Genomic DNA, 12,231 nt, shown 5'->3' with positions numbered 1-12,231 from the left:
ACTCTTAAGATATTAATATTAAAATATTTATCTGAATATTTACATCAGACAACTCATACAATCTTAAAGATCAAGATTTGACATTGAAAAAAATACAAGCATTAAGTTTTTCAGCAGCAAATAAAGTAGTTAAATGATCTCTACTTCACAATTCTACAGCTATAAAATACTTTTTTCACTGTCATCAGTGACAAAAACTCAATCATAGGATCTATTCTGCTGCCTTCAGAGTACTTTTAATACTTCTGCTTCTGAACATTTCTGTGTTCTCTAAAAGCCACAAATAAAAACAGAGAAATTCAGACCTGACAAAGAAACACAGCACACAAGTTGGATAATATCTTATATTTATATTTGTTTATATATATATTTATATATATATATATATATATTATATTGTGTTTACTTAACAAACATGATAAATGCAAGTCTCTCCAAGTTAGCTGTAACAATAAAAATACAATATCTTTGTGTCCTTAAAGTACATAGAATTAAAACAGCAAAACAAAAAACAAAAACTGCCCTAAGTAGTTCACAGAGAGGTACAAATATACAGTACAAATCTATTTTATTCAAAAAGGGTACAAATAAAATTGCAACAAAATAGAGATATTAATGCTTTGTTAAAGTCAGGTAGGTGTAGGGTGTTCTAAGGGAGCACTTTGGGTCGACAACTCTAAGGCTTCTGATAAAGATCAATACGTATTGGTACAGCCATACGATATTAAAACTCACTATACAAAGTTCATACAACCTGGATTATACTTGAGGATTGAATGTTACATTTACATCATTGCATATATTTTGCAGATTTAGGCATAAAAAAAAAAGAAAGAAAGAAAAAAGATACTGTTTGTTTTTAGATAGTTACACGTCACATAAAGCAGTGTCACATTGTGCCAAAGTACAAAATCTGAAAATACACAGACTTCATTAAAACTTTTAACCATTCACGTTCTCCTAATGGAATTTGACATCAGCAACACCGAAACCGTTCTCAGTTCACCTTTGTGGTTCAACACTGGATCAAACAACAGGAAGTAGTTCACAAAGGGAGTAAAAATCCTCTCTGCCAACGTCACGAAACACAATTAACTACTACACTGCCAGCAATGGAAAGCTATTCGATTTGTGCAGTCTGTCTCCGCTTATTAAAACCCTGATTCTGCTGTCCAGAGAATGTACTATGAAGCACAAGACACCAAACACAATCCATTAACTCTACAGATATTAAAAAAAACAAAAAAACAAAACAAACGAAGGATCTTGTGCAACAACAATAAAAACGATGGCTGTGCATGTGTGTGTACGTCTGTGTGTGTGTGTTTGTGTGTGTGTGTGTGTAATTAATGGATTGTTACCCTCTTTGCATCATTTTGTAAAAAGTGCAGAGAAGAGCTTCCATTGAAAAATATCAGGAATTACATGTTAGGTATGTAGAGTGTTTAAAAACTAAAAAGAATATTTAACGGAATGAAAAATTAGAAAAAACACACACACGGGGACACACACACACAAAGCTGAACCATCTGGAAAGAGAATTCACCCTTCAGATTTCTGCTATGACATGATTTTCAAGCTTTTGCATTTTTGATTTGCTTTTGCAAAGCCTGGAAAGAGGACACCGAGTGAACCAGAAGCATCATTCTGTCATTTCAGTTTCACACATTGTACAAAGCACAATTTAAGGCATTATCAACAAGCATCAGAACTAGCTATACAAAACAAAATACACCTATCTACAGAAACAGAAACACTCCACACACACACGTGATTTCTCTATGATTTTGTGTGCTTTACATTTTGAAACTCTTCAATTTACCAATAGTTTTCATTTCAACACTGTAAAGGAGGGCATTTAGTGCAATTACTTACAGCAACAGACTATCAGTGATGTGAATAAGATTCAATGAACATATTTGTACATGTCGAGCATTCCTGCTTAAGGTGACATACGATGCTCAGAAAGCAGAGAGCAAAAACAAACAAACAAACAAACAAAAAGCTTGTGGCTGCACGGGAGGGTCGTGCTGTGAGAATTACCAGGAGGCAAAGTCACAGGTGGCACTGCTTGCATCATTTAAATCCCATCATGAAACATCCTGACCTTAAAATACAATGTCGAAGTGAGCTTGGCAATTGTGCCAGAAAAATGCTGGGCAAGCATGAAATTTTAGGAGCGTGATTTGGCTGCGATTGTGTCGTCTAAGAAAATAAAGAATAAATGTTTTCTGATCAATGTGGGGGAAAAAACGTAGCCATGCTAAATACTGGTTCGTATAACTAAACTAAACCCCTAGAGCCAGACATCGGTGTAAAATGAGTGTCGACCAGCCTGACGTACAGCTTCAGAGAGCTGCACATAACACAACAAAGGGTTCAATACTGAGTTTACTGCATAGAAAATGAAAAACTACATTAAAGTTTTTAGGTCTGAACTATATTGCTTTAATTAACTTCTGATGCTAACTACGTGCAGTAAAACTGACTGTTGGTGAATGTTGGTCTCTTTTTGCAAACCATGATAAATTATAGGTTCTTATTTTCCAAGTGTGTCTTAATACATATTAATACCAAGGGCACATATACATTAAAATAATTTTTTCATATTAGCCGATGTAATGACCATATTGGCTGTACAGAAATCCCATCCTAACGTGATTCCAGTTGAGGTGACGGGACGTAAGACATTCTGTTTAGCATCTGGGTTGGGCCTATCACCTGGGTCTGTCCTGAAAGGTATTTTAGTGTGATCTTCCATCTTTTTCGTGGACAGTGTAAAAAAAAATAAGCGTGAACTGTAACTTTGGAAGATACCCACTTGATTCGTCTGTGTCTGCAGCAGTCTCACATTAGCGTGAAGTGTTACTGCACAGAATAACTGTGGATTTTGTTCCATATGTTCTTCACAGGAACAGCATCAGGAAGCAACCTTCACATAAGAAGTACAGACAGGAGGAATGACTACATGTGAAAACTGTTTTAAGACAAACTTGAACCTGTTCTGCCAGAGGATGAGTGTCTCCCACACCTCCGCTCCTCTAGCTGCTGACAGAGAATAAGGTTAAGCACTCAGTGAACCATAAGGGGTTAAGGACCGAGTTGAAGAGGGCAGATAATCACACAAGACTGCATGTGGTGCGGATGGACGAGACAGTAGACAAATTTGCAAACGCAGCACCAACATCTCAGCCAAACAAAAAAAACTAAATGTCAAACATGTAAGTAGCTGATCTCCTGTCTGACTGGAAGGAAATTCAACATAAAAATGCATGAAGTATTCAAAAGAGGTAAGTCCACACATTGTTGATGGGAATGTCTGTGTGAGGAATGCCGTCTGATTATGATTCTCAAATTATTCTACATGTGGTCTAATTGCACTTGTTTTCAATTTCACCCTTTTGGATTTTTTTTCAGCGACAAGGATAAAAATCGGTCAGAAGGAGCAATCTGCAGCATTCGTCTTGGCTAATTTGTAAACAGAGTTAAAAATGCAAGTCAGTTTTTTTCTCGCTCTCATCACAAAACACTAACAATACTTCAAACATATTCCCTTCATTAAAAAAAGCATCCACTGTGATTCCTATTAACAAGTCAGTGTGAAATCAATGAGTGACATTTTCTATGTGCAACACGAGACAATCGTAAAATCCACCGGATAAAGTATATGCTAGTACAAAAGCAAAGGACCACGCACGTTAAAACAAAAGACAGAACAGAAGATAACTTGATAATGATCACAACTCAATTCATGTCAAGCTTCTCTTGGAGATGCACTTGAGTAAATTCGTTTAAAACAAGATATAATCAAATAGATGGCGAAGCAAGAAGGAGCGGTTTTATCTACAATGGTTTCTTGAGAGATTTGTCAAAGGCATGTTTTGTTTGTGTTGGACTTCTTAAGAATCAGTGTAAAAGAACACCAAAATAGTGCATCACCTTTAAAAGTTGGGGTTAAAAGAGGGTCACAGCTCACACCTCTGACATATAGAGATATAAAACAGCCCTCCGATGAGGGATTCCTATAGCTGTGTGCTGTAAAAACAACTATTGCTTTAATTTGGTAACTGAGCAAAGAAAAACTGAAGTTGAGGACCCAGAGAACGCCTCGTCACTGACCCGCACACACACTCTCCAAGGCAAGATACGCAGCCTTTCCACTCCTCTGAAGGTCTAGGCTGAAGTAGCCTGCAGCCAGTGATGTGATAGGATAACATCACTCTGGTTCATTCCCACAGGTGGCTTCGGGGACGACGAGACGTGCGTTCTCATTAATCGTGCTGAATAAAAGTCACCAGTCTGGGGTACAGTGAGGAGGAGGAATTTGCTCAGGATGGAAAATGATTCTCACACTGATGATAGTAAAATGCAACACACCTCATCACAGAGAAACAAAGCATTATTCCAATCTGCAGCATTTATGCAAACACACACACACGTTAGGGTGCCCGGACTAAAGCTGAGGGCATGGTGGCGTGAGATGAAAGCAAATTTTCTTTAAGAGGAAACTGATTGCTGAACAGACAGACTGGCTGATTGATTTATCACTGTTTCGACTGTAAGACAAGTGGGGCATGCCACACTTGGCCTGAGAGAGGATTCCATTCTTTGCAGGCCTCCTCAAAATGAAGGAGGGGAGGGAGAGTATCTCTGCTGACTGCAGAGGTTTTAGACTCCTGCCGGAGAAGCATAATGTAACATACACTGACAGTTAGCGTCAACACTGCCAACATCAGCGCAGGAGCTGCTGATGTCAGCAACTCCACTCATTTTTGGGTAAATGCTTTTGGAGAAAACAGGATCTTAGGAATGGAGGAGATAAAAGATCACTGGCTGTGACCTTCCAAATACATCAGAACCTGCAGAGTTGGTAGCTTTACTGTGCTACATTCTTCATAGTCCACGTTCTTCCAGAGAGATAGTTTGGTCAAAAAGGAAGCAAGAGCTGAATGCAATGGTAAACTTTAAGTGTGGATATGAGGAAGTGGCAACAAAAGAGGGCGAAGGAAGAGAAATGCAGTGTGTAAGGACTATGGTAGGCATTTCATCAGCTACATACTTCTAATCACTTTGTCATGTCCCTGTCAGACCTCTGCTGTCTGGGAAACCACAGGCTCGTATCCTTCGGCTGAGCGGCACCCAGACCAAACCAGAACTTTCTCGCCAATCTTGTATTCGTGTATGTTTTAGGTGTGCAAAATCTCTCTCACATTCTGAGGCTACATTCGCACTCTCTAATTCTCCTCTTTCTCTCTTTGTCAGACATTTTACTCATGGCAGTCTCTTGTTGCTACCAAATGTGATGCTACTTCCCTGCATTAGAACGTCCCTCAATGGACAGTTTGACCTCCTGGGGAATGAAAGAGGGCCTTGTGTGGCTGGAGGTTATCTGAGGGCGTGGTCCTTCATCTCCCTTCATACTGTATCTCTGGATGCCGGGCGAGGACCAGCGCCTCTGTGAAGCACCTAGTGCAGCCTGCACTGCTCCCATCCCTGCCCCCACAAAAGCAGAGCCCTCTGTGTGCAAGTGGTAACTGCTCTGGCTCCGCGGATGCTCTGTAGAGGTCCTACTTTGTCTAAAGGGCAACTCAGTGTGCCCTACTACCCCCAAATGTGTTGCTTCTTCCTTATCAAGTCCATCTTTCTCTCCATCCCTCTGTCTTTCTCTGTGGACGCGGTCTATCCTAAAATGAGACTGAGGTCGTGACTGCTGAGGGGCAGGGGGCCCCATGAGCTGGTGACCAGGTCCTGATGTAGCACTGGTTTTGCTCAAAGTCCTGGACAGGTTCTGATGTTGCTGCTGCTGTGACTGATGGTGCTGTGGTTGTTTCTGCTGCTGTGGCTGAAGCTGCTGCTGAAGAGTGATGGACACACACACATCTCCTACTTGCAGATGATGGCAGGTCAAACCGTAGAGCTGGGCCGTACGCTCCGGGCTACAGGATGACCAGCCCTGTCCAAACACAAAAAAGGGGTGCTCTGGGGGCACATCGATGGTCACTTTGCTCTGCTGCTCCCCCACAGTAAAATGAAGTGACATAAGACCTGGTCTCTGCTGGCTGGCACGGATGTCCACCACCATGCTCGAGTCAATTTTAAGCCCCCCACTCACCTCAGCACTCCGCACAAAGTCCTGAGTTTGCAGGTCCTCCACACGCTTCAGCTCCCCAGTAGCTAGCTGGATAATGGCCCCCTTCATGAAGTGTGATGGGTTGCAGGGAGCTGAAGCTGGGGCTGGTGCAAGGTTTGAAGCTAAGGCCTGAGTCACATCTCCTGTGGGCTGGAAAGGAGGCTGCTGGGGACCTGTGGTTGGCTCCGCTCTTTCAGGCAGGCACACTGTGGCTGAAGAATCAGAGGCTTTAAAGCTTGGGTTAGGGGAGGCCATGGTGTTTGAGACAAGTTTGGCTGAGGCGTCGTTAGCCTGTCCTGCGTAGTGTTGCTGTGGTGGTTGTGGCTGATGCTGCAGGTGATATTCTAGGGGAATAAGAACTGGTTGCCCATTGGCAAGCATGACAGTATGGCCTTGGTGTCCTGTTTGCTGCTGGAGACCGGTTACCCTGGGGTCACTGTAACTCGAAGGCTGGGTCGTGTACACTGTCCGGCTGGAAATGACTCCTGTGGTCTCTCCATGGATGTCTCTGGCTCTCTGGGCTCCCTGAGAGAGGTTCAAGGGAGCAAATGAGACTTCTTTTCGCACTCCAGTACCACTTTGGCCAGAGGAAGCCAAACGACCAACTACCTGCTGAACCTGGGGTTGATTAAAGGTAATCAGAGGTTAGTAATTCAACTTTTATTTGTGCTGAAACACACAGAATAGCTTGTGATGCTCTTCTCAAGAACCTATGCAACAGGCTACAAACAAGATGACCACAATGATATAGAAGAACCACTGGATCTGAGTTTCCAGTATTTTCTTAAAATAGTACAGAATGACTTGCACTTGGTATTATTATTTTTCTGGTTAATTCAAGTAAGTGTTACCAGCAGAAACTATATTGTGTATTAAATAATTAGCAGCATTTTCTTCCCCAGGACAAAAGCACTGAGGGCATCACTGACTCAAACAGCACACTAAAATATTTTTTCATAATTAGGTTTTAATCTCTTCTTTCAATATGACTCTTGACATAATTGACATTAGGCAGCTATTCATATGTCTTACCTCCAGGTCGCTGTCTGGAGTGCTGCGCTGACCAGGTGAGCTCCTCTCTTCCAGTCTTCGGTTCTGCAGGCCTCTGTCTTGGCTTTGATCCTGTGCTGCAGGGCTGGGTGCCACCTGTGGCAGACGTGCATTTCTGGCAGTGTAGGCCGAGTCTAGTATAACCTCCCTGGCTCCCTGCTCTTTATCCCCTCCATTCACCTCTGGTTCATTCTCCTGCTGTGCACCGTGGGGGTCTCTAGTGGCAGTGGCAGCCCTGGCACTCTGAGGGTGGAAGAAGACCGGCATTCCTCGAGAGCTGAGCTCTGTTGTAGGCAGGACTCCTATAGTACTGAGGTGCTGCTGGGCAGCTTGCTCTGAGGGTAGCATCAGTGGGACACCACTGGGTGCTGCAACTTTGGCAAAGGTATGAGGAGCTACCTGGGCCTGGGGAGGCGGGGAAACTACGCCCTCCTGTATCACAGAGGGATAGGGAACAAGGTGGGACACAGCATGCGACTGAGGAATAGTGCCTGAGGGAGAGATTAACGATCCTGGGACAAAGCCAGGGGGTAAAGCATAAGGTACTGCTGCATAAGGGGAACTAACAAACTGGAGAGAGGAATGAGGGATCTGGGCAAAACCAAGAGGAGGATAGGGAATGCCTGGATGCTGCAGGAGAGGAGAGTGTACGGTGTAGGCTGGAGAGATGTGGCTTAATACTGGGTGAAGACTGGTAGGCGAATAGGTAACAGATGGAACAGCCACTTTGTAGAGCATACTGTACTGGTCCACAGGCACTGCCGGTATGCCATCAGAATTATCCACTCCATAATGAAGCCCTGGCTGAGCTCGCAGCCACTCTCCAGATGGGGTCCCTCCCTGAGTGTCACTGTTGGCTGCAGAGTTCTGGATGGAAACAACTTCATCTTCTCCAATACTACCACCAGCACCACTGCCAGCTCCACTGCCGCCGCCGCCGCCTCCTCCTCCTCCTCCTCCTCCAGCCCCACCTCCCCCTGTGCCTCCAGTTCCACTGCTGTTAGTAATTGGGAGGTCTCTCTTCTTAGGAGGCAGGCACTCTTGGTTACGCTCCTGAACTGGTTTCATTGCAATCCTCTGACCAAGCAAGGAGCTTTACTGTACTGCACAACAACTGAAACTTGCAAGCCAGTCAGGCTGTACAGGAACCAGTTCTGAAATCACCTGGCTGACCTTGTCTGACGACTCACCTAAAAGACGAAAAGAAAAGCAAGCAGCCTCATAACACCACTGCTAAAAAACAAATTAGATAATAATAATAAAGTCAAATTGTAAAGAAATATTTGCCCAGTCAGAGATTCTCATTATACTACACTGCAGAAGGAAAGCATTGCAGATATAACTAAACTCACTGTAGGGACAGAAAATGAGAGTGTTGAGAAATGTTGTTGTTGGGTTTGACAGCTTCTCTGTAGCAGATATTCATTCTATCACACTGGTGTATGTATCCTTCCACTGCAAATACATAAACTGTGGCCGTTTTTTGGCTGTTTGACATTTGATTGATGACTTATATACTGATTTTGCTGACTGTGTTAAAAAGGAAATGACTATGCACACTTAAGTACACACCCATTCATCACAACTGTTATGAGACTAAACGCACTTGATAAAACTCAGAATGTGTTTTCTTGTGCCTATTTAGGTGATTTGGTGCTTTGTTTTTACATTTTCCTACTAAACCGTTCCCAAATATACCACATACTACATAGTTACAATACAGTATATGCAGTGTAGGCTACAATTATTATTATTTTCCTTATAGGGGTTTTTCGTTATTATTTTCTATATTAATCAAATATTCAATTATAATATAAAAACCCTCTCTAACCCTAGCATACTGATCAGAGAGAATAATTTCCTTGATGTTCGAAACTTAAAACGTATTTCATAAACTATCATGGCAATAAAAACCATAAAATTCCCACTTTTGAGATAAAACTTGGTGTGTATACGTATAAAGTAGTTAAATACAAATGTTCAACATTTTTGCTTATATAGTGGCTGAAGTCGTAGACTGCCATAATAGTTTTCTCTTGATCAACTAATCATTGCAGTTCAGGCAAAGTAATACCACTATAATCAAGTGCAACATGCTGGTATCATCAGCTGCCCATCAGATTAAGTGAGTGTCACATTTAATTCACACTTTACCCACATAACATCTAGCTGTTCCCCTTTAAGCCCCTTCACTCTGAAATATTTATAGTTAACCACTCCATGATTTTTATCACTACACCATCAGATGTAGCATACTAAATGTGTATTTTACTTGGGTACAGTCTAGAATGTCTCTGAGATCACCACTGGATTTGAAATCACAGATTTGTGGGTTTACACAAAGGTGCAAATACAGAAAATTCACTCGCACTGGAAGTGCATGCACACACTTCCAAATGCAATGTAAATAACTAACATGGTGTTAGCAAGCTATTTTTACACGGTTAAATACTACATGAGTAGTCAATGTTACATAATTAACATTCAGATGGGTGAATCCACGAGAAGCAAATCTTTAAATTGAACTGTGCTTAAAAAAATATGATGACAGACATTCTCCAGTACAACTGCGACTGATCCATTAAGTCCTGCTGCCTCAGGTCTCAATAAAGACAGGATTGTGGTGTAAAGCCGTACTAAATTCAACAGAGGTAAACAAAAACGGGTGGGTTAATCTTGAGCTGTCAAGAACGGAAGTTGTAGGTTTACTCATCCATCACGTATCGACTTGAAGGAGCTTTTTTTAATTTTTAGATCAGTCCATGATACAGACTCAAATGGGTTCCTGGTTTCAATCAGCACAGTTGTACAGAAAACCCGATAAACGTCTTTCCTGACACAACCCCCTATTCAGCAGTAGATAGAATTAATTTAGTTACCAGTCTGAGTTTTTGTCCTAAGTGTAACTACTGTTACACTTCACTTCAGAGTAACTATGTTTACCGTTAGCTAGCTAGCTAGCTAGTTAGTGGCTGACTTGGCTAAAGTTAGCTAGCTACTGGAGTCATCATTTTCCCGTAAACAAAATATAGTAACAGTATGACACTTCGTACACAAACACTAAACGTAGATTAAGTGTTAACACAGTAGCTAACATTACATGAGCTAATTTATTCATCTCTCACAGTTAGTTATATCTGGGAGCTAGCCCAGAGGCTAGAACTACAGTAGGCTAGTTAGCTCCAAGGCTAACACAGCTACAGCTAGCTAGCTAGCTAGCTAGTTACATGAACGAGCTCCAGTACAGCTCGACTCACATCTGCTCACAACTAGCATGGCAGTGCGCACAATGCGTATAATACATATCTGTGTTCAGTTTGGTTCCGTGGACGTACCTCCAATTGTCATCGCGAACAGACTTTTCCCAATAAAAAAGTTGATATGCGGAGGGACAATTGAAGAAATCAAGGCTAAGCAGTCGAGCCCATCTCGAAGGCCAGCAGAGGCGCCCACCAATGACGTCACCAAGTGTATTCAATTTCCTGTTTTCTTCTCGCACAAATGTTCTTCACTAGTCAGCAAACTGCAGTTTGGACTTGTTAGTAAAGTTTTGTCCTAAATCCGACTATGATCCAAATGCAAACTCTCAATTTAATCTGTACAGAAATTCACAGGCAATTTGCTTTTCTCGCAAAAATGTGTTGAAAAAAAATAATAATTGAATAGATCTGGCCCAGCTTACACAAAATGCACTGCTGGTTAAAAATTAAAAAAAGAACTAAGTTTCTTTCTTAACTTATTAAAAGTGCATTGTTAAATTTTATACAGTAGGGGGAGCTGGAACCATGTGTACTAAAGGGATTTCATTACAAGACAGTAACTTCATTTACAGTAGCTTCATCACAGCTTTCAATTATGTGAATTTGCCTGAAGCATGATTGATAACCACACAGGTCCACCAAGAGACAGACCACGGGGCCCAAGAGGTCAGGGATCCTTTAAAAAAAATACAAAATGAATACACAGTTTGCAGAACAATTGAAAAGAGGGCAATACTACAACAAAGAGAGAAAATTACTACAAAATAGCCACAGAGAGACACTGTCTTTTAATCCAGTAGTCCTATATGTGATGTTTGGGGTAGTTCACCTTTCATGTGTGTAGCATGAAACACATGTGACATGTTCAGTAATTTAGTGCAGGAAATAGAACAGCACTATTACACTATACAGTACTATGCTGGAATAAATTTACCTCACTTCAAGTTTGTTGATCTCTTTGACCGGCTGTTGAAGTCGTGCAATTTCTGTACTAAGTGATCAAATCACCAAACCAACTAGATTGCAGTAAACATGGAGAGGATCTGGGTCCTCTGGTGGTCTGGTTGGTTTTAAAAATGCCGGTGTCAGTACTGTAAGCCGAAGCATCTCGGGCCCCAGCAGAACTTAGAAATGAACCCTTTTCACAGCAGACTATTTTGCATCTCAATTTGGTGTGGTATAGGAAAAATGCTACAACGGAATATAAACATTTTCATGCTATCAGTTGTACCTTTACTATATTAATATTAATATTACCTGTCATAATGTTTGCTGTAAAAAAAAAAAAAAAAAAGTCCATGGTACCAGATAAAAGCGTAAATCATGCAGTGACAGCTCATTCAACTGCACTGCACAGTGGGCGATGTGAAAAGAAAAAAAAAAAAACACACACAGAGGATGTGGTGATTTATAATATATTCTCACTGGCATTGCTCTTCCTGTTACATGTGCTACAGTATTTACGTCAGTCCAGTTAGCTGATAACCAGTGGTAAACACTCATATTGCAATATTAAATATTAAATAATTAAATCTTAAATATAAAGTGAGCTGCACTGCACTGTACCCATAAAAACACCCACACAAAATCTCATACAAAGTTTCTAAGAGAAACTTAATCATACACCAATACAAATTTAAAGCATTGTCTGTGCTGAGAATTAGCTTGGTTTACTGTATGTGAAATGTGAGTCAGCGTTACACCAATGTAGCACAACCGTCTTATTCATTTCACTTAAAGTCAGAAAGCAGGTGTTAAGTTTAAAAGAGATTAAATCGACAAGTCTGTGTA

At 41.4% G+C, this 12,231-nt stretch overlaps 1 protein-coding gene across 1 annotated transcript; it reads right to left on the bottom strand.

Moving 5' to 3' along the window:
* Nucleotides 1-402: 402 nt before the first annotated feature.
* Nucleotides 403-10,647, bottom strand: atxn1l (ataxin 1-like). The gene is made up of 3 exons (XM_026378290.1): nt 10,516-10,647; nt 7,163-8,370; nt 403-6,748 (listed from the first exon to the last, which is right to left on the bottom strand). Exons 2-3 carry the CDS (start codon nt 8,246-8,248, stop codon nt 5,306-5,308), a joined length of 2,529 nt encoding a protein of 842 aa, XP_026234075.1. The 5' UTR covers nt 8,249-8,370; nt 10,516-10,647; the 3' UTR covers nt 403-5,305.
* Nucleotides 10,648-12,231: the final 1,584 nt, after the last annotated feature.

The sequence above is a fragment of the Anabas testudineus genome, chromosome 3 (genome assembly GCF_900324465.2).
Source record: "Anabas testudineus chromosome 3, fAnaTes1.2, whole genome shotgun sequence".
NCBI classification, from domain to species: Eukaryota; Metazoa; Chordata; class Actinopteri; order Anabantiformes; family Anabantidae; genus Anabas; species Anabas testudineus.
Note: the sequence above shows the minus strand (reverse complement) of the source record. Positions and strands in the feature narration are given on the sequence as shown.